Here is a 21,923-nt window from a genome sequence, read left to right on the forward strand (position 1 = left end):
GTTGGTCAGAGGGGAAGTTATAGTTTCTTTTGTAGAACTTTTCTGACAGCTGATTTAGTGGGAATCACAACCTTCTTAGCACAGATCAGATAGACCAAATAGTCCTGTCAATCTAATAGTACCAAAAAGAATGCAGATCATGCTATGTGTTTGTTGTGGGCCTAAGGGGTCATCTTTAGGTGCATGTAATCATTATCTGCAGGTCTATTTTGAAATCAAGCCCTAGGATTGTATTGAAGTGCATGCAACTACTCGCTGAACGCAATGTAGAAAATTGTTATTCTCTCCCTTTCTGTTACAGATTAGCCTAGGGTGTTTAGTTGAATGCCATTTTCTATGGCTGTCTGGAAGATGTTCCTTTCCTTTCCTGTAATCTAATTACATGTGCCTTGTTGTTTGTATTAAATTCTCGTTGACAACCTTTTTATCAGTTTCCGTCCATTCGAGTACACTACTAGATCAGATTGGCATTGGTTTCTATTTTCAAATCTCTTGAAGATATTCTGGCTTTACCTTTATTGCAGAATGTTAAGGTTGTTTTTGATGCCGCAATTAAGGTGGTTCTTTAACCACCAAAGCAAAAGAAACGCAGAAAGAAGCAAAGAACATGATTTATTCTTTAAAGTGCATTATTTAATCAAAGGCTGGCATAATATTTCCCACGTACTTATGATTTGTTACTCTATGTTCAGTATATTGAATTTATTGTAAAGCCAGATGCTCTGGCAAAAGGTCCTGGTTTTTTTCATTTTATATCATTTCCTGCTGTGGTAATGGAGGACTGTTTTGAAATGTAATGAAAGTTGGGTGTTGAATGAATGAAAGGCACGAGTGTCCAAAATGTTTGTTTGTTTTTTAAACAAGTGCTCCTAGATTTGCATGTATTCATCTAAAATACAACACACAAATTCAAAATATTAGCCAACTGAAAGCTTAAAAGGTAAGCTTTTACAACACAGAAATTCAAAATGTTAGCCAACTGATGCTTGTGTTCATTGACACTGTAAAATACATTTTACTGCTTTTACCTAAGCCTTCATAGTTTCTATGAATTTTTTTTATAGTTTTAAAATGATATATTATTAAAAAAAGGGATGTAAAGTGTTATCCTACGATGGTGAAGATGACCAGGGAGCAAAAGAATAAGTCTAAATAAAAACTTGCTATAAATAAAGACATAGCCCATTTGCTCACCATAGCACATTTGCTCATTGGAGGCCTTTGCCCACAAGGGCTTTACAAATCCCAGAGAATCTCTTTGAAGCTCCAAGCTGCTACGTATTGCGTTGTAGGGACTGAGCGCGCTGTAGAGACTGAGCGCCCAAATCCCAGAGAATCTCTTTGAAGCTCCAGGCTGCTATGTATTGCGCTGTAGGGACTGAGCGCGTTGTAAAGACTGAGCTTCACTGGTATTGCCATAATGACTTTCCCATGTTGTATGCCATTAGACATCCAATTTTCCAGGCACCATATATTCCTGGAGCACATCCGCGGGTGTGCAAGCTGTTATAATTTCATCCAGTACAAGTGCAATCTAGTGCCATGGGCTCTACCCAATACATTGAAGGTTTTATTTATACATGTTTTTCTTTGAGTCGCATTTAACTCCTTTGCATAACTCTGGGTCAAAAGAAAGCTCTGGGTCAAAAGAAAGCTCTCTGTGCACTCCCACTGGCTCTGTCGCGCCAGGGGAAAAGAATCCTACACCACTCAACGCAGGGACTTGCTACCTCGCACCTTCCCTTGTTTATTTAAGTGGAAGTTGAATAACATCAAGGTACTTTAGTGAAGCAAAATGTTTTTAATGTTACATATTTTCCCAACTTAATGCATCTATTTTATTTATTTTATATATTGAAAACATTTTATATCAATAAAAAAATATTTTAAATATATATATTTAAATAGTTATATATTAGAGTTCAAAATCAAAATGTGGTGAACAAGATTGAGCCTCATAGGAGAAGAGTATAGTGTCAATTGGCAAATTATTAAACATTAATAGAGTTTCTCAAATTCCTTTTTTTTGTTTTGGTAGGCCATAATTTTGCGGATAGTTGATTTTCTCTAGGAGTTTAGTGTTTTTTTTAATCTCTGGTAACTAGAGCGTTTAAATCAATCTACACGCGTTTAAATCAATCTACACCTGACTATTGAATGAAAATTGAATATCACAACTGTAATAATTCACAAATTCTCAATATAAATTTATTTTAATTTTCTTATATTAAAAAGTATATTATAACAACTAAACTATCAACTTCTTGTAAAGTTAAATTAATTTATTACATGTTATTAGGGGCATTAACTTATGTAAATCACACAACATGTCATATTTTCCTCATCTATGTTATTCTTCCCTATGTTATTACCTTAGGGCGTATACAACATGTGATACGATTGCTAATTATAATTGCAATCTAAATTTTTAAATATAAAATAAAATACTAACCTAACCATCAAATACAATATATACAAGAAAAACGTTGACAAATACGTGGGTCCAATACAATGAAAGTCTCCCGGCCATCCATATACAACATCACACACATACCTTAAAAACACTTAATCTGAGTGATTGTATATAGTATCAGAAATCCAATTTCAATATTTACAAACTATTGCAGTGTAGTTCAAAATTGGATGAGAATGCTCTACAAAAGTCAAAGCTAATCATATTCCCTTCGAGCAGGTGCTAAACATATGACTTGATCATGAGCGCCCCACTTTCCCTTCCGCATCACATATTCCGACAATTATCAAAGAAGAATTAATTAATGTTATATGCTATTGCCTTACGGCGTTTCCATTGCAACATTTGGTGCAATTGCTAGTCATAATTAATTTTAAAAAGAAAATTTTATGTTTAAAAACCCGTAATCTTGCACAATTCTAGAAAATGCCTATTCTATTGTAAAATCTCTTTAATAATGAAAATATATGCAATACCCTGTATTTTCTAATTGATTTCATCCCCGTCTCTGCCTCTCTTTAATAATTTGACAGCGTTACATCCCCGTCTTTGTCCAGAGGAAATAACACATCACACGATGTGAAATGGTTGAGGCTGCTATTTCCACAGATAGACTTCCGTAACTGCCAACAATTTCAACTAAAACCCTCACCAAATTTCAATTAAAACCCGTAGGTTCTGAAAGTTGTATTTCGGAACGTGGCGTGATTATGCTCACTCAACGAAGCGCGCGCATTGACTTTCATAACGCAGTAGAGAAACAAGAACGCGTGATGAAGCCAAATATTAGAGGGATGAATTAAATGCCGAAAGAGATACCTGCCTGTAGCATGGTATTCCTCTTATGCCATGTAACGAGAATGCGTGATGAAGCCAAATATCACAGGGACGAACTAAATGCCAAAAGAGATACCTCACCATAGCATGGTATTCCTTTTCTGCCATGTAATCTTGAGAATTGTGCATAGTAATTGATTTTTTCATCTTATTTCTCTTTATCCTATTCCGGAATAATTGAGTTAAGGTCAATGAGCTATGCTCTGTACCTGAAATGAAAAAAAAAAAATATATATATATATATATCCACTATTTATTTCATCCACTCATCGACTCTTTTAGCATCAGCTACCTTTCAATCTTCTTTATCAGGTACTCTAAGCATTCCCTTCATCTAGTGTATCAGAAAAATACCAATGGAGCAAGCTGCCACAGAGCCGGTGTCAGGGACATACCACGTTTTCATAAACCACAGGGGTCCCGATATCAAGAAGACTCTTGCCAGCTTCATCTACCATCGCCTCACAAATTGTCATGGGCTGCGCGTGTTTCTGGATGACAAGGAACTTCATACGGGAGATATTCTGTCCCCTGCGATCCTCGGAGCCAGCCATTCAAAGTGCGTCAGTTCATATTGCCCTTTTTACTGAGTGTTATGCTGAATCGCATTGGTGTTTGGAAGAGCTGCGTTGGATTTTGAGATCATATCACAAGCGTAACATGAAGATAATTCCTGTGTTCTGTGACGTTGAGCCTAAAGACCTTCGTTACGTTGAGAGCGGCCGTTATGCTAAAGCCTTTGAAGAACACCAACACAAAGACAGAGTCACAGTGGAATGCATCCAGAGGTGGAAGGCAGCCCTTAACCAAGCCTCTCACATTTCTGGTCTGCTATTTAAATCGAATGAAAGGTAAAACCCCTTTATTTTTTTACAAGTCCATTGATTTTATAGTCTGCGAACAAATGTATTGTGAAACAAATAATCCTTTTTAACCGATGGATTTGCTTGGAGAGGCCAAATACTTGAAAAATTTGCTAGAATTTTGCTGATATAGAAAAATCAAGTGTCATCTTTCCAGAACTGTGATGAAATTTTCAAATTTTTAAGAATCTCATTTGGGATTAGACAAAATCTATATGAACTGGTTCTGCTATGCATAAATTATAATAAAATTTGATTTTCTTTAGTCCATAAATTATTTGTTATATATTTTTGGAGTAACCTTATATTTTTCTATAAAATTTCTTCCGAATGAAATAGATATTTGTTAGGATCATTGAGTTATAAATTCTTCACAAAGTTATTTGAAATATATTCCATTAATGCTTCAAATTTCTGACAATTAAAAACTGTTTATTACCCAATTAACTCAACTCCATTTAACCTACCCAAAACAAAATTTCACAATAATGGCATCTTTCCTAAAAAATTTATCTTCCTTCTTTTCATGAAAGCCTGGAATTCGTCGGATCGAAACGGAGAATTTCAAGTTTTCGCTGAAGTGTCATCGTATGTAACAAAAGTTAAACCGAAATTCTGTTAATTCAAAAATATCATCTTATTTTCGAAACCCTGGTCTTCATTTCGATGCAGTATAATCATATGGTTAGTATTAATCATATTTTCTGGGATGATGGCCCTACAGGGTTTTTTTGAGTGCATCTTTATAAAAAAATGATGCAGGAGCATCCAGCTCCAAGGAGACACAGAAGATCGATGACTGACTCATGGTGAAACAGGACATGACTCCAAGAGTGGTTGGACAGGTCATCAAAGAAAGAAACTGGTTGTTGTCTTTTGTTAATTATTGTTCATTTCTTTTTTTTTATTTTCAGAACAAGTTAAGTTACTGGTTGTTAACTTAGGAAACCAAAAACTGTTTAGTTAACGTTTTGTTTAAAGAAGCAAATGACAGTTACAGAATTTAGTTTATAGACAGTTATATTCCATGTAGTTTAAAAATGAAAAGGACGGATGTAACAGGAACTTTTGGTTCCTCTCATAACGAAATAAGAAGAAAAAGCAAGATGATATGCAAAACCCTCTGTAACAGAAACATTGAATTCTTTTCTGAGATAAACTACTGTTAATTATCTTTCCCATATTGTACATCTAAGTATTACTGAGTATTGTTGCTTTTAGAAATGAATTGAGATAGAACGAAATTTATATGCTGTAACTAGAGATGTAAGAGCGTTACAGGCATCGAGTCAAAACCATAATCTACAGTACCAAAACTAACACGCAGGCAAGGTAGCGTAAGGCGGACATACTTAACAGTATATGCGTGCAGAGTATTACAAGAATAAAGAACGACACAGGCATCAAAGCAAGCCCAGGTTGCAGTCGTAACAGCACAGAACCCGCAAGCCAAATACAAGGAGCAACACGGCCATTCACAAATCAAATATAACAGCTATTAAAGAAGAGGTAACAGTTCAAACCATACTGTTTCTATTAATAGAGCATTTCATAAGTCTTTACATACAGAAAGTTCGACAAATAACACAGAACCATGTATTAAACCCGGCACCGCCGTAACAATACAAGTTCCAAAACCTTGTTGCATTGAGACCGTATAATGACGCAAAGGGACAAAACCCAGAGACTGTAAACGCCGGCAAAGGGCACGGCTAACCCTATATAACTTAAGCAACAGAAAACTACAGCTAACACCATATTGAGCAAACTATAGAAATGCTGGAGCAGGAGTAAACCCTACCCGGTTACAAAGGGTACCAGGGTTGGAAGAAATCGAAGACTACAAACTTGGAACCCTCATGAGCAGGTCTCCTAGTCAACCTGCACAGAAAAACAATTTGAGTTAGTCCGCTTACCAACCAGAACAAATATCAATCTAAGAGAACGAAAGAGCAGCAAGGTGCGAGTGGAAAGGAACTACGAACTTACCCACGGGTTGACAGAGATTGCTGAGACAGAACCTAGTGCCACAAGCTGAGAATGCACAAAAACCTGTAAGTGTCGACAATAGGTGACAGAGAAGAGTAAAACATAGCACGAGAGCTTACCTCGAGGGCAGATAGAGTTCGGAAGAGCGGCAGTTTCGTGGTCGCAAACACCTGTACAGAATTAAGGTTCAGAAGTTGAAAACCAAAAAGACTTCTACACAGAATCCATGAAAATATAAACCACTTACCACAGACTTCCGAACAAAACCATTGAAGATAGCAGCGAAGGTGAAGGATTCGCATTTCAAACAGAACTGTAACCAGTGACGGAGCAAAGGGTTCGTTGGGCTATCGCACAGTGAGCATCGCCACAGCAACGCGGAGAGCGCAACAGCAGAATGACAGAGTGAAAATGAGCTAAGGATAACCCTTTAGGGTTTAACATAGGCGGGAAGTCATCCTGACTGGACGAGCCGGTGACTATACCCAAGAACCGGCAGATAAATGTTTTAATGCGCCTCGGATTGGGGGCCAGGTAAAGTCCACAAGATATTTGTCCGCGCACAAGTGACCAGGTGGGACTGAAGTGAGTCACGTGACTGTGTCCACGTCACCAGGGCTGGGCCATCATAAGTGGTATCAGAGCTAGTTTCTTGAGTTAGAACCAATGGAACAGGTAGAAGGTGAAGGTGAAGGAAGAGGAAGAGGAAGAGGAAGAGGAAGAGGAAGGGGAAGAGTAGTCCGGAGGGTAGTAGATGATGGACTTCGAGAGGAGATTCGAGTTTTGCGTGAAAGATTGGCAGTGGTGGAAGCTGGGGGAAGAAGAAACCCAGCAGATGACAGTGATGAAGAAGAAGTTGAACCAGAGGAAGAATTAGAGGGGGTGACACCAGAATTCAGACTGTTGAAGTCGGTTTTGCTGTCAAGTCATAAGCCAAAACATGAGCTGTCAACTTATGACGGAAGTCTGTCCGCAGACGTGTTGTTGGATTGGCTAAGTGAAGTCAACAAATATTTCGAATTTGAGGAAACCAGCGAGGATAAGCAGGTGAAGTTCGCCGCCACCAAGTTGAAGGGGCATGCGTCCTTGTGGTGGGACAGCGTTCAGGCGGAACGGAGGAGGCTTAACAAACAGCCTATAAAGAAATGGTCTAGAATGGAGGCCAAACTGAAAGAGAAATTCTTACCACAGGATTATCAGATTATGCTGTACAGGCAGGTACAGAACTTGAAGCAGAGGGGAATGACTGTGAAAGAATTTACAGAAGAGTTCTACAAGTTAAATTTGCGAGCAGGATATGTGGAGGACACCCCGGAGAAAACAGCCAGATTTGTGAATGGCTTAAGGGGGGAAATCTTAGATGAAATTGGTATCCTTTCACCCCGGACAATGGAAGAAGCCTATCAGTTTGCACTGAAGGCAGAAGAAAAGATTAACCGGAAGCAGAATGCCAGGAGAGGAGGTGGAACTGGCAGGGGAAAGGGTAAAGTGTTTGGAAGAGGCCGAGGTACAGGTCCAAGTGAAGAAAGCAACAGCTCTAAATCTGCTGGAGCGACAGAAAAAGACAATAGCACGAGAGGAGGACGACCACCTCAGCGAGGGCGAGGAAATGGTCGGGGCAGGGGAGCTGTCCAGTGCTATCGCTGCCACAAATGGGGGCACAAGTCTTATGAATGTCCTGAAGCTGAACCAGCAGGCGGAAGAGGAACTTATGTTGTTCAGACAGAGGATGCTGAGACAACACCTCAGGAAGCAGAAAATGCACCAGAGACAGGTGAAGCTTTGGTGTTGAACAAAGTGCTGTTGAAACCAGCAAAGGAGATTGCAGAACCAGATCAACGTAAAGCTTTGTTCCGCACTGTCTGCAAGTCGCGGGGCAAGTGCTGCAAATTGATTATTGATAGTGGGAGTACGGACAATCTTGTGGCGGTGGAGATGGTAGAAAAGTTGGGATTGAAGAAATTAAAGCACCCTACACCCTACAAAGTGTCATGGCTGCAGAAAGGACATCAGCTGTTAGTCGACGAACAATGTGAGGTAGAATTTCAGATTGGTAAGTACAAGGATAAGATCCTTTGTGATGTCATGCCAATGGATGTCTGTCACCTACTGTTGGGACGACCTTGGCAGTTCGATAGAAGTGCAGTTCATGACGGGAAAAAGAATTGCTATAAGTTTGTTAAAGATGGGATCAAGCACACGCTTGTACCCATCAAGGAGGAAAATACAGCAGAAGCCAGTGGAGTGAAGGCATTGCTGTTGGGAGGAAAGGAGTTCGTGAAACAGATTGAGGACAGCGAAATCAATTTTGCTGTCATAAGGAGACCAAAGGCAGTAGTATTACACACACAGCTATCAGATTTGCCTGAGGAAGTTCAGCAGTTACTGCAAGAATTTGGGGACATTGTGGTGGATGATCTTCCCAATGAGTTACCACCAAGGAGGGGTATTAGTCATTGTATTGACTTTATACCAGGTGCAAGCTTACCAAATAAGGCTGCTTACCGTATGAGTCCCAAGGATCATGAGGAAATTAGGAAGCAAGTTCAGGAACTACTTGATAAAGGGTTGATTCGAGAGAGTATGAGCCCTTGTGCAGTACCGACTGTTTTGGCTCCAAAGAAGGGAGGAGAATGGCGAATGTGCACAGACTCCAGAGCCATAAACAAAATTACTGTCAGGTACAGGTTTCCCTTACCAAGGATGGACGATATGATGGATTGTTTGAGTGGGGCAGCCTATTTCTCAAAAATTGACCTGAAGAGTGGATATCACCAGATTCGAATACGAGAAGGCGACGAGTGGAAGACAGCTTTCAAGACAAACGAAGGCTTATATGAGTGGCTGGTGATGCCATTTGGATTGAGTAACGCTCCCAGCACATTCATGCGTTTGATGAATGAGGTATTGAAGGAGTTTAATGGGAAATTCGTGATAGTTTACCTGGATGATATTTTGATTTTTAGCAGGACTAAAGAGGAGCATTTCAGGCATTTGCAGAGTGTGTTGAGGAAGCTGCAGCAAAACAAGCTGCTGATTAATCTGAAAAAGTGTACCTTTTTTCAGCGAGAATTAGTGTATTTGGGGTTTGTTATTGCAGAAAATGAACTAAAAATGGATCCGGAAAAGGTGGCAGCTATAGTTAGCTGGCCGTCACCAAAGAGTTTATTTGAAGTCCGGAGTTTCCATGGACTAGCCAGTTTTTACAGGAAATTTATCAGAAATTTCAGCGAGATTTGCGCACCTATGTTGGACACGATCAAGAAGGCAAATCAGCCTTTTCACTGGACTGAAGCGGCAGAAAGTAGTTTTCAAACTTTGAAGAAAAAGATTACTGAAAGACCTATATTGAGACTGCCAGATTTCAACAAACTTTTTCAAGTTCGTTGTGATGCCAGTGGGACAGCCATTGGAGCAGTCCTTAGTCAGGAGGACAGACCGGTCGCTTTCTTCAGTGAAAAGCTAAATGAGAGCAGGCAGAAGTACTCAACCTACGACAAAGAATTTTATGCAATCATACAAGCGTTGAAGCATTGGCGGCATTATCTACTGGGAGATGAGTTTGTTCTGTTTACAGATAATTCTGCCTTGCAGTATATTATGCAACAGCATAAATTGAACCACAAACATGCAGCTTGGGTGGAGTATCTGCAGAATTTTACATTCGTATTAAAGCACATTAGTGGCCAAGCGAATAAGGTGGCAGATGCACTGAGTAGAAGAACATTGCTTTTACAGGAGAGCACAATGCAAGTCTTGGGTTTTGAGCATTTGAAGGAGTTGTATCAAACTGATACCGAATTTGGGGAGGCATATGAAGCCTGCCAAAACCCTTTGTTAAGGAATGATAGCATGTGGCTAGACTATAATCTACAAGAAGGACTGCTGTTTAAAGGAGGACAACTGTGTATACCCAACTGTTCTATGCGGGAAAATATAATACAGGAGAAGCACAGTGGAGGACTGGCTGGACACTTTGGTATCGACAAGACGATTGCTCAAGTACAGCACTTCTATTTTTGGCCGAAACTGCAGCGAGATGTGCAGAGGTACGTGAGTAGATGCAGAGTTTGTCAGCTAGCAAAGGGTCATAGTCAAAACACTGGTCTTTACTCGCCATTGCCGATTCCGAGTCGACCATGGGATTCAGTGAGCATGGACTTCGTTTTGGGTTTACCAAAGACACAGCGGGGCTTCGATTCAGTCATGGTTGTAGTTGACCGATTTTCAAAAATGGCACATTTTGTACCTTGCAGGAAAACCAGCGACGCTACCTATATAGCACACCTATTCTTTACTGAAATCGTTCGGTTACATGGACTCCCGAAATCCATCATCTCTGATCGGGATGTAAAGTTTACTGGTCACTTTTGGAGAACTCTGTGGAAAAAGTTAAATACTCAATTGCAGTTCAGCTCTGCTTATCATCCGCAGACTGATGGTCAGACGGAAGTCGTAAACAGAAGCCTAGGGAACTTACTTCGCAGTTTGACAGGAGGAAATTCCCGGACATGGGACCGTGTACTTGCTCAAGCAGAGTTCGCGTACAACGATTCACCTAACCGCAGCACCGGTTACAGTCCGTTCCAGATTTTGTACGGCATGCATCCGCGAGGAGTGCATGAATTACGGGATTTGGGGAAACTCGAGAAACGGAGCGCTGATGGGGAAGAATTCGCTCAAGCAATGAGCAATTTACACGAACAAGTCAAGCTGAAATTGCAGGACAGCAGTCAGAAGTACAAGCAGCGAGCTGACACAAAGCGTCGGGAAGTTCAGTTTAACGTTGGGGATGAAGTCCTTGCGTATTTACGTAAGGAGAGGTTTCCGAAGCGGGAGTACAACAAGCTAAAATTCAAGAAGATCGGCCCCTGCAAAATCATCCGCAAATTTTCTGCGAACGCTTACGAAATACAGTTGCCACCTGAGATTGGAATTTCTCCCATTTTTAACGTGGCAGATCTGTTTCCCTATGTCGCCAACTCAGAGAATGATACAGCAACTACAGTGCCACAGAAAGACAGCTATGAGGAAGATTCTTGGACAAGACAATTACCAAAGGCACCACCCCTTGAGATCGAAGGAATTCTGGATACACAGGTAGCTAGACGCACACGCAGGAAAGAGTATCTGCGATATTTGGTCAAGTGGCGGAACCGTCCAATAGAGGACAGTTCTTGGCTCAACGCAGCGCAGATAACTAAAGCGGGCTATTCTGTTGACGACCTCATGGAACGGAGCCATGACTTTTTGCCACCCCGGGAGCCTGATGCAGGAGCATCCAGCTCCGAGGAGACAGAAGATCGATGACTGACTCACGGTGAAACAGGACACGACTCCAAGAGTGGTTGGACAGGTCATCAAAGAAAAAACTGGTTGTTGTCTTTTGTTAATTATTGTTCATTTCTTTTTTTTTATTTTCAGAACAAGTTAAGTTACTGGTTGTTAACTTAGGAAACCAAAAACTGTTTAGTTAACTTTTTGTTTAAAGAAGCAAATGACAGTTACAGAATTTAGTTTATAGACAGTTATATTCCATGTAGTTTAAAAATGAAAAGGACGGATGTAACAGGAACTTTTTGGTTCACCTCATAACGAAATAAGAAGAAACAGCAAGACGATATTCCAAACCCTCTGTAACAGAAACATTGAATTCTTTTCTGAGATAATCTACTGTTAATTATCTTTCCCATATTGTACATCTAAGCATTACTGAGTATTTGTTGTTTTTAGAAATGAATTGAGATAGAACGAAATTTTTATACTGTAACTAGGAATTCAAGAGCGTTACAGGCATCGAGTCAAAACCATAATCTATATTACCAGAACTAACACGCAGGCAAGGCAGCGTAAGGCGGACATACTTAACAGTATATGCGTGCAGAGTATTACAAGAATAAAGAACGACACAGGCATCAAAGCAAGCCCAGGTTGCAGTCGTAACAGCACAGAACCCGCAAGCCAAATACAAGGAGCAACACGGCCATTCACAAATCAAATATAACAGCTATTAAAGAAGAGGTAACAGTTCAAACTATACTGTTTCTATTAATAGAGCATTTCATAAGTCTTTACATACAGAAAGTTCGGCAAATAACACAGAACCATGTATTAAACCCGGCACCGCCGTAACAATACCAGTTCCAAAACCTTGTTGCATTGAGACCGTATAATGACGCAAAGGGACACAACCCAGAGACTGTAAACGCCGGCAAAGGGCACGGCTAACCCTATATAACTTAAGCAACATAAAACTACAGCTAACACCATATTGAGCAAACTATAGAAATGCTGGAGCAGGAGTAAACCCTACCCGGTTACAAAGGGTACCAGGGTTGGAAGAAATCGAAGACTGCAAACTTGAAACCCTCGTGAGCAGGTCTCCTAGTCAACCTGCACAGAAAAACAATTTGAGTTAGTCCGTTTACCAACCAGAACAAATATCAATCTAAGAGAACGAAAGAGCAGCAAGGTGCGAGTGGAAAGGAACTACGAACTTACCCACGGGTCGACGGAGATTGCTGAGACAGAACCCAGTGCCACAAGCTGAGAATGCACAAAAACCTGTAAGTGTCGACAATAGGTGACAGAGAAGGGTAAAACATAGCACGAGAGCTTACCTCGAGGGCAGATAGAGTTCGGAAGAGCGGCAGTTTCGTGGTCGCAAACACCTGTACAGAACTAAGGCTCAGAAGTTGAAAACCAAAAAGACTTCTACACAGAATCCATGAAAATATAAACCACTTACCACAGACTTCCGAACAAAGCCATTGAAGATAGCAGCGAAGGTGAAGGATTCGCATTTCAAACAGAACTGTAACCAGTGACGGAGCAAAGGGTTCGTTGGGCTATCGCACAGTGAGCATCGCCACAGCAACGCGGAGAGCGCAACAGCAGAATGACAGAGTGAAAATGAGCTAAGGATAACCCTTTAGGGTTTGACATAGGCGGGAAGTCATCCTGACTGGACGAGCCGGTGACTATACCCAAGAGCCTCGGATTGGGGGCCAGTTAAAGTCCACAAGATATTTGTCCGCGCACAAGTGACCAGGTGGGACTGAAGTGAGTCACGTGACTGTGTCCACGTCACCAGGGCTGGGCCATCAAAAAATAAGATGATATTTTTATCTATTAATAAAAATTACATTTTTATCTTAAAAAACAAAAACTAGTTTATTAAAAAAAAAAATTCAATCTTATTGTGAGTGTTTGTAAAAACTATAACTAAATAAACCAAAACATTTTATCCGAATAGTGTGTGGTAAGCAAAAATATAACTTTAGATGACTTATTGTTGGAGCCTAAGGGAGCCTATTGAATTAAGCGAACAATGACCCTGGAATCACTGATACAGGGCTACGCTTCAGGCCCTTGAACGAACTTAATTTCTAGATTTTCCAGCACAGAAAATGAGATTTTTAATTTTTTCTGGCAAGTTTATGAGGAAAGGATATGCGAGTTTTTAATTTTGTTTGGTAAGTTTATGAGTAATTACGTGAGTAGAGGTATTTTTTTTAAGATTTGATGAAGTTGAGAAAGAACAATCTCATTTTTTATCTTTTATTAAGTTTTGGAATGTTCCAGCGGAAAGAAGTTAACAGAAAAAGCTTGAATGAACATCCGACGAATGTAATTTCATAACATTTTTCAAAAACAAACCTACAAAATTTTGGACCAACTGGATTTTATGTTGAAATGGTTTGATACACCTCATTTTGGGATGGTTTGATTTTCCTTTCATTCATTTACTGCATATGAGTTGTGACCAAGCCTAGCATAACATGTAGTATTTAAGATTTCAGATCTGAGCATCAAAGATTGAATATATATTTTAGTGCTCGGTGCAATGCATGAGTATGAAACATACTTTATTAGTATTCTTAAATTTAAATTTATCAAGGCTAGTTCATATTTTCATTACTGTTAACTTTTTTTGAGGAAAGAAAAACTAACAAGTTTTCTATAGAACTGTTTACATAAATCTGTTCGGGTTAATAGTCAAAACATGGACCGTAAACCATAAAAATTCTGCATTTTATAAACATCATCCAAAATAGTTCTGTGACCTATTACATGAAATAGATGAGACAAATTTTCTTTTGTAAATGTGGCACATGGTTTTTATTAAAAAAAAAAAAAAAGCTAAAAATAAAAATCTCAGTCTACAGCTAATAAAAGCACTAAAGTCCATCAAGCATATACTAATGTAAAATCAACAGTTTGTATCATGCCCGTGCTTTGAAGAGAACCCAGAAAGAAAATTTTGTAGTGAATTTCACCCATCTGATGCCGGTGTCCCCGTTTTGAAAGAGCATCAGCCACTAAATTTTGTCCCCTGCGAAATGTGAATTCCTTAAAACAGGTCTTTAGATCCTTTATCCGGCGGTACTGCTAACTTTATGAGCTTGCATCCATTTGTTGGTGCTCCAGAAATCATGGATTAATGCTAACCATATGATTACATGGATCCATTTGTTTGTTATTTCAGTGATCATGGGGAATTTCTTGAGAGGATTGTGAAAGCTGTATTAAAAGAGGTAAAGTTGGAACCATTAGAGGTGGCTACATACCCCGTTGGACTGGAGCAAACCGTGGAGGATTTCCAGAGTAAAATAATGAATCAAAGCCAGTTAAATGGCACAATTATTGTGGGCATTGCAGGTGTAGGCGGAGTAGGGAAGTCAGCTCTGGCTAAATTTTTGTACAACTTGAAACGTTCTGATTTTACTAGGTCTTGTTATTTGTCTGAGGTTAGAGAAAAGAGTTTACCGTCTTTGCAGCATAAGCTACTTCGTGACTTGCTGGGTTATGATTTGCATATTGATAATACAAGCCAAGGAAAGGGTATTCTCAGAGATCGTCTAGGTGGCCTAGCAGTTCTGGTTGTTTTCGATGACGTGGATCATTTTGAGCAAATAAATAGCCTACTTGTCACAGATGTTGTGGGATCTGGTAGTTTAATTTTGATCACATCTCGTGATCAAGATTTACTAAGACGATGTTCTCCAAAAATTGTATTGTATGATGTAAAGGCATTGCAGTTAAAGCATGCCCGAGAACTTTTTTGCAGGCATGCGTTCCTTCAATCCGAACCATACCAAGGATTTGAAGATTTGGTTGAGGAATGTTTGAGAATTTGCGATGGGCTGCCTTTATGTTTGCAAGTTTTGGGTGCACAGCTTCGTCGAGACAGGCCTGACAGAAGGTATTGGGAGCTCCAGTTGGAAAAGTTCTCAAGAAGCCTGCCAGACGATCTAATAGAGAGATTAAAAGTGAGTTATGAGACTCTGAGTAACCAAGAGAAGGAGATGTTTCTGGATATTGGAAGCTTCTTGGCGGGAGAGGACAAAGATTTAGTATTTCGTGTATTAGAGGGATTAGGTTACAACGACGCCATGGACTGCCTGGAAAGTCTCCGTCAAAAATGCCTTGTCGAATATCAGTGTGATGATTTCCCATCTTATGATAAAGATGAAATTGAATGCCGCATAAAAAACCCTGTAAGAATTATTTCTGCATTTAATAACTTTTCCTGCAAAAAGTTTCATCCGGTGGAATTCTATATCATTGTGATGGTTTGTTTTGGTTGCGTTCAATTCAGGGACATGACATGAAATGTATTACAGTTGGTCCTGGCTGCCTACTGCCTCCCAGTGGTTCAATGTGTAAATATGGAACAACCACAACGACAATAAAAGTTACAATGCGCGATCATATTAAGAAAATGGCAAAACAGATCGCTCGAGAGGAGATTTTTGTGTTGCCAGCACCTAAGCCATTACGGCTCAGCAGCTCAAATGATATCCAAGCAATGTTGAATTGGCAGGTATGTTTGTGTAGTCTTTATAAAATGCTAAATTTTTTAAAATAGGGTTATGTATTTAGTAGCAGGGTCGTAAATATTGAATAAGGTAATATATAATGGAATTTAAGATGATTGAGATCCAATTCTGTATAATCTCAATACATTTCAAATTTATATAAGGGAATTTATTTATGCATTTCAAATTACTATAATATAAACTACAACTTGAATTGAATTTATATTATAAGTTAGTTTTGTGATAAAGAGTTTCTTAATTGGGTTATCAATTTTTATCAATTTAGTAAAAAAATTAAACATGAATATAGATATATTATCATGTAAGTTTTGTGTATGAGTAACAACGTTATTAGAGATTTTGCCCAATGCAGAACCTACCCATATTATCAAAATTTGAAATTGCCAAGAACTTGACATCTTGCATGTTTAATTTCAGTTCATTATAGAAAACTTTGCTCCAGTAGTAAATGCTCAAGTCTGAAGAGCTCTAATAAACAGAGTTATACAGAGTTATTATGCATGATTGAACAATTTAATTAGAAATTTTACCCAACTCAAAAGCTACTACTATTGTCAAAATTCAATCAAAATTTCAAAACTGATGAAAACTTAACATTCTGTATCTTTAATTCAATACATTAAACTTTGCTACAAAATTAGATGCTTCAGTGAGAAAAGTTTAAACATCTCATCACAGTGTATTAAGATATTTACCTAATTCTAAGTAAAAGTCGATCATCGAAATTCCATATTGATGAAAATTCCTAACTTCTTTTATTAATCCCCATAACAATACAATGATTTAACTTCTTTAAATGTGTTTGTCAGAGTGGAGCAAATTCCGTTAGGATACGAGGCATTCGGATTCTAAAAGGTGAAGAGCAGCCCCATGGGACCCGTTGCACTAAGGGTGTAGCTGTAAATCTTCTTGTTCTTGAAGTTCCGATAGCTTTTGGTTCGTGGGATATGGATGGAGACTTGGTGTGGCTTCGCCTGCGCAATTTCGGTTCCATCAATTTTCCTGATACTATTTCACTGCGAAGATTAAGAGTTTTGGAACTACAGGGTCAAGGTGACGTAGAGCGGTTTTTCCGTAGATTTGATGAGGTAATTATATTTAGGTTATTCCGTAAGTTATGATCAAGGTCATATATACGAAGTTATTTGTTATTTTTATTTGGATTGCAGATTTAAGAACATTCACGAAATTTGATAAACATAAACAGGAACAAGTTAACTTATTTACTCTTACCTATCATATTTCTCAAATCTGCAATCACTCAGATATCCTTATCCTGATTACAGATTTGGGGAATATGTAAGAATCCAATGGACAACAGCTAGTTCAAACAACTGTTTGTTAGATTTATTGGAAATAATCCCAACTAACCCATTCACTTTCCTTATGAACAAGAAATCCTATCACAGATACTACTTATCTACAAGAAATCCTGTCACAGATTTCCCTTTAAGGCTGAAAGGACGCATGATTAAATGAATATTGACTGACGTACTTCTCCATGTATGGCTGGGCATGTACGCAGCCCTGTGAATTTTATTTTCTTTTGTATTTTCTATTTACTGTGTGTGTAAAGTGAGAGGTTCATGCTGTCTTTTTGGGTGTGTGATCAGAGTTGAACGGGGGTGTTTTGCCCGTGAGAAAACAGAGCTGAAACAGGGCATTTTACTTTGTGAGAAAGCAGAGCTGAAACAGGGCTTTTTACTGTGCTAGAAAACAAAGCTGAAACAGGGGATTTTGAAAGGAGCAACATCTCTGGTTTTTCTAAATAAATTCTCTCTGAAAATGGGTAGAAAATATATCCCAGTTTGATTTATGTATGCCCTGTTTTGAATTTTATTTTATGTCTTACTCTGTTTTTATCGGTCTTACTCTGTTTTCTTTTTTTTTTTAACTTCTCAGTCTCAAATATTCCCAAAATCTATAATCCAGTTAAATTCAGCACACTAACATATTCAATCATTGCAGATCATCAGAACCCACAATCGAATAGAATATGTTAACACAGCAAACAACATTGTAAATATAGCCCCGAACCGTTTTATTTTTGTAGCTTTTTGTCGTGTAATCGGCAATTCGGACACAGATTTTCTCTGCCATCGAATTTTTTTTACTAATACCTGAAAGTTATAAACGCCCTAATCTTATTTTTCATAAACAGATTTTGTGTTATGTGCATTGCAGCCACCTTGGCATTTGAGCGAGTTGAGTGTTGATGTAAGCGACACAGTTCCAAGTACTTCGAGCAGCCGCAGGGCCTTCGATGCAGTTGAACATTCCCATAAAAATATCTCAGATGGTGGTGCAGAGGAAGGCGAGGCAGCTCCTTATTGTTTCCAGTTCCGTTTTCTTCAGTGGATAGGTGCCAGCATGAAATTCCTGAATAGGATAGTGTTGAAAAATATCACATTTTTACAGTCACTGCCTATTGATTTTTCGGAACTTAAAAGCCTAAGAGATTTAGATTTATCCGGCTGCATTAATCTGACCGAACTACCAAATTCCTTCTCCAAATTAACGCACCTCCAATAACTAGCGTTGAGAGACTGCAACAATCTATCCATGCCAACTGATATTTTGGGAGAAATGTCCACACTTGAGTATGTAGACTTGGAAGGCTGTGCTCAATTGGTACATTTGCCAAGCGCAATGGCATATCAAAGGTCTTTAAGGTACCTAAATTTACTACGGACTAATTTGATGCAATTGCCCATGAAGTTGGAACTACTGGACATGTTAGAGCATCTAAGAATAGGGAGTTCACAGTTAAAAGAGTTGCAACATTACATTGGTGATTTGGTGCGTTTAGAAGAGTTGATTCTGATTGAATGCCACTCTCTAAAGCACATCTTAACAGAGGAAATTTCAGGGCCAAATATCAAAGTTTTGGTTATAGAGGATTCTCCAGTAGAGAACTTCATTGTTGAGAATCGGAACACCATGGATGTTGGCTTTCGTGGTTTAAGAGATTTTACTTTGAAGAAAACATCCATATCCGAGATATCCATTCCTGAAGGCTTTTATTGCAGTCTCGAAACTCTTGATCTCTCAGAAAATTTTCGGCTAATGGAGATAAATGTGTTGCCGTCCAGATTAGTAAGACTAAGCTTGCAAAGCTGCCTGAGGTTGAAGACAGTGACAAATATTTCAAATCTGTTTAATCTTAAATTTCTCAACATCAATGGATGCGTTGCGCTGGAAACCTTGATTGTTGAAGGTCTGACGTCATTGGAAGAAATAAAAGCGGAGGCTTGTTGGATGCTGAAGAGGATAAAAGGCTTGAGTCAGCTGGAATGGTTGAATTATCTCCACATTTCAAGTAACAATGGACTTATTTGGAATGACATTTCCCATTTTCTGGTGAGTTTTTTGTTTTTTCAAGTAACAATGGACTTATTTGGAATGACATTTCCCATTTTCTGGTGAGTTTTTTGTTTTTTTTCCTCAGGAAAAAGTGTAGAGTAATTTTATTTAATGTATAAAATTACATTCTGTATTTAGATGACGCACATGTATATCAGTATATGGAACCACCAGAAAGATTTCAAAGTCCTGTTACATCTTTTTGACCTACAACATACTGAAACAAAACTCTGGACACAACAAAGTATGAAAGGAGGCACAAAACTTTAATAGCCAAATGACATAAATATAAATGCATGGAAACAGTAAATATCTGTGTTTTTCTAGTGGGCATCCATCTGTCATTATACCTAATATTAATTCATGTAAAAGTTATATACTTTTTAATTAAATAACAGCAACACATCCTTGTAGTTTTCTGATTCATCTGTGTTGAACTTATCCCGATTGTAAATTTTATTATACCCAATATTAGTTTATATAAAAGTTATATACTTTTTATGCTAATTAAATAACTGCAACATATCCTTGTAGTTTTCTGGTTCATCTGTGTTGAACTTATCTCGATTGTAAATTTTAGAAATATTCTGTAATTTAATGAACAACGAAGAAGTCAATTATTTGATTCTTTGGGTTTTTAGATATAAATAACTATTAATCTAATGTGGCTACTACATATGATATCATTATTTCAATTTTAAAAACACCACATTATGCTTACATGCTAATTGGAGTGGGGAAATTTGTGCAGGCATCACATGAAAATCTGTCAGCTGCCATCTTTAGTGCAAAAGCAGACGATAAATCGGTGGGTGTTTAATTTGTTAAAAAATGAGATATTATAGTTGGTTTATGTTAATTGTAGATTTTGTATATTCAGTTTCGTTTTGGATGTCTAAATCTACAATTAACCTAAGTTTAAGCTCAATTTATCTGCATGAGTCAATAAGTGAACAGAGTGTCTCAATTTTGAAATTTTAAAAAATAACAATGTCAATCTGTGCAGATATCCAATGACCAAGAATTACGTTATATCATGGGGAAGTTTAAGATCAAAATGGTTGATATTGCCTTTGATACACGTACAACTGGGTGGCATATGAAGATAGAGAATTTCCATTCACACAGTGCCATATTGTTGTGCTTTCTCAGCCCCCGTCTGCCTCTTGCTAGAGCTGCCTCTCTTAGTGTAAGATTTAAAGCAAGTAATTATGATGGCACAGATCAGGAGTACACAACCCTCCGTTACAGAGGTGAAAGAAGTCTTCATGTATTTATCTGGACTGACGAGTCTAGTTTGTTTAAAGATTACGAAGGTTACAGAGACATCGATTTATATTGCTCCGATGACTCTGGTGCCCATTGGACAACCCGTCGGCGAAAGAATGCGTCGGAATTGGATGCAGGGTATGTAAAAATGGGATGGTTGGTGATGGTCGATAAGAACATTGACGTTTCAAAAGTTGCGAAGGAGTTTATAATTGCATTTGCATAAAGCTATTTAATTAGCTGTATATACTACACTAAAAATTTTGTTGTTATAGCTATTGTGCAGGGAAATAAGTTAATGTTTATGAGTAGCATACCGCAAAGCAGGAAAAAGGCTAACACTGAAGTGATCTTTACATATCCATCTAGCAATATCCTCAAATGGATCTTTACATTCTTATAGAGTAGATCCTCAACTTGTCCACTGTGCCAATGATCACCCCTTAGTGAGTCAAATCCACTAAGAAGATTGCTTTCTAAATACATTTCACCTATTAGGTAGTGATATTTTCTATTGGATCAAATTCTTTATCCTCATAAAGTTCTTCCTTTTATAATCATTCCAATCAATCTTGATTCCATATCACATATTACACAAATTTTGGATCCAGTAACATGAATTCTTAGTTTTAGGGGTTCTATGTAGGTATATTGACAATTCTGTGAAACAATCCAACAATAATTGAAATGTGTCTTTCCAACCCTAAGGAGTCTTTGTGGAACTGATTGAATATAAACTTTACAACCCTTTCCTTCCATCCTCCAAATCCATCAAATTGTGTTGCACCAAGCCACTGTTTTATTTGGGTGTTTTTGTCTTCCTTCTCAACCCAGTGGGTGAATGTTTTCTAGTGTTTATCCCACTAGATTTCTTTGAACTTGGCCCAGTGGAAGTTGTGAAGTCTATATCCCAACTATGTTGATCCTTCCTTATCTAATCTTTGCTTCAATACTGGTTCAACGAGGGTTTTTCTAGTTTGAATTTGTCCCCTCATCCTCTTCATGATGTTAGAGCCTTGAAATGTTGGAGATGGTTCATGGTTTGCCTATGTGATCCATATCTTGGGGGATAATGTTTAGAATGATTGAATGCCAAGAGGAAGAGAAAACACATAGACCTACCATGTAACTAATCATAAGAACATTGATAAAAATGCAAGATTTGAATACATTTAAAATATATGGAGAGAGAGAGAGAGAGAGAGAGAGAGAAGAATGATTCCATTAAGGAGAACTATTACATGCAATGAGGCTAAATTTGGTACCTCTCTTTCTCAACCTTCACTC

At 38.4% G+C, this 21,923-nt stretch overlaps 1 protein-coding gene across 2 annotated transcripts; it reads left to right on the plus strand.

The window, feature by feature from the left end:
• The first annotated feature begins 3,577 nt into the window (after positions 1-3,577).
• LOC149244648 (TMV resistance protein N-like) lies at positions 3,578-20,999 on the plus strand. 2 transcript variants are annotated; one of them, XM_089374955.1, is made up of 6 exons: positions 3,578-4,161; positions 14,651-15,662; positions 15,764-15,988; positions 16,814-17,092; positions 20,119-20,175; positions 20,374-20,999. In XM_089374955.1, exons 1-6 carry the CDS (start codon positions 3,785-3,787, stop codon positions 20,860-20,862), a joined length of 2,439 nt encoding a protein of 812 aa, XP_089231081.1. In that variant the 5' UTR covers positions 3,578-3,784; the 3' UTR covers positions 20,863-20,999. The 2 variants fall into 2 exon arrangements, with proteins under 2 accessions (XP_089231081.1, XP_089231082.1); XM_089374956.1 differs by lacking the exons at positions 20,119-20,175; positions 20,374-20,999 and adding an exon at positions 18,189-18,802 and having other exon boundaries at positions 3,579-4,161.
• The last annotated feature ends 924 nt before the right edge of the window (positions 21,000-21,923 follow it).

Source organism: Pinus tabuliformis, chromosome 8, assembly GCF_031772625.1.
Source record: "Pinus tabuliformis cultivar Carrire ecotype Pingquan chromosome 8, CPIR1, whole genome shotgun sequence".
NCBI classification, from domain to species: Eukaryota; Viridiplantae; Streptophyta; class Pinopsida; order Pinales; family Pinaceae; genus Pinus; species Pinus tabuliformis.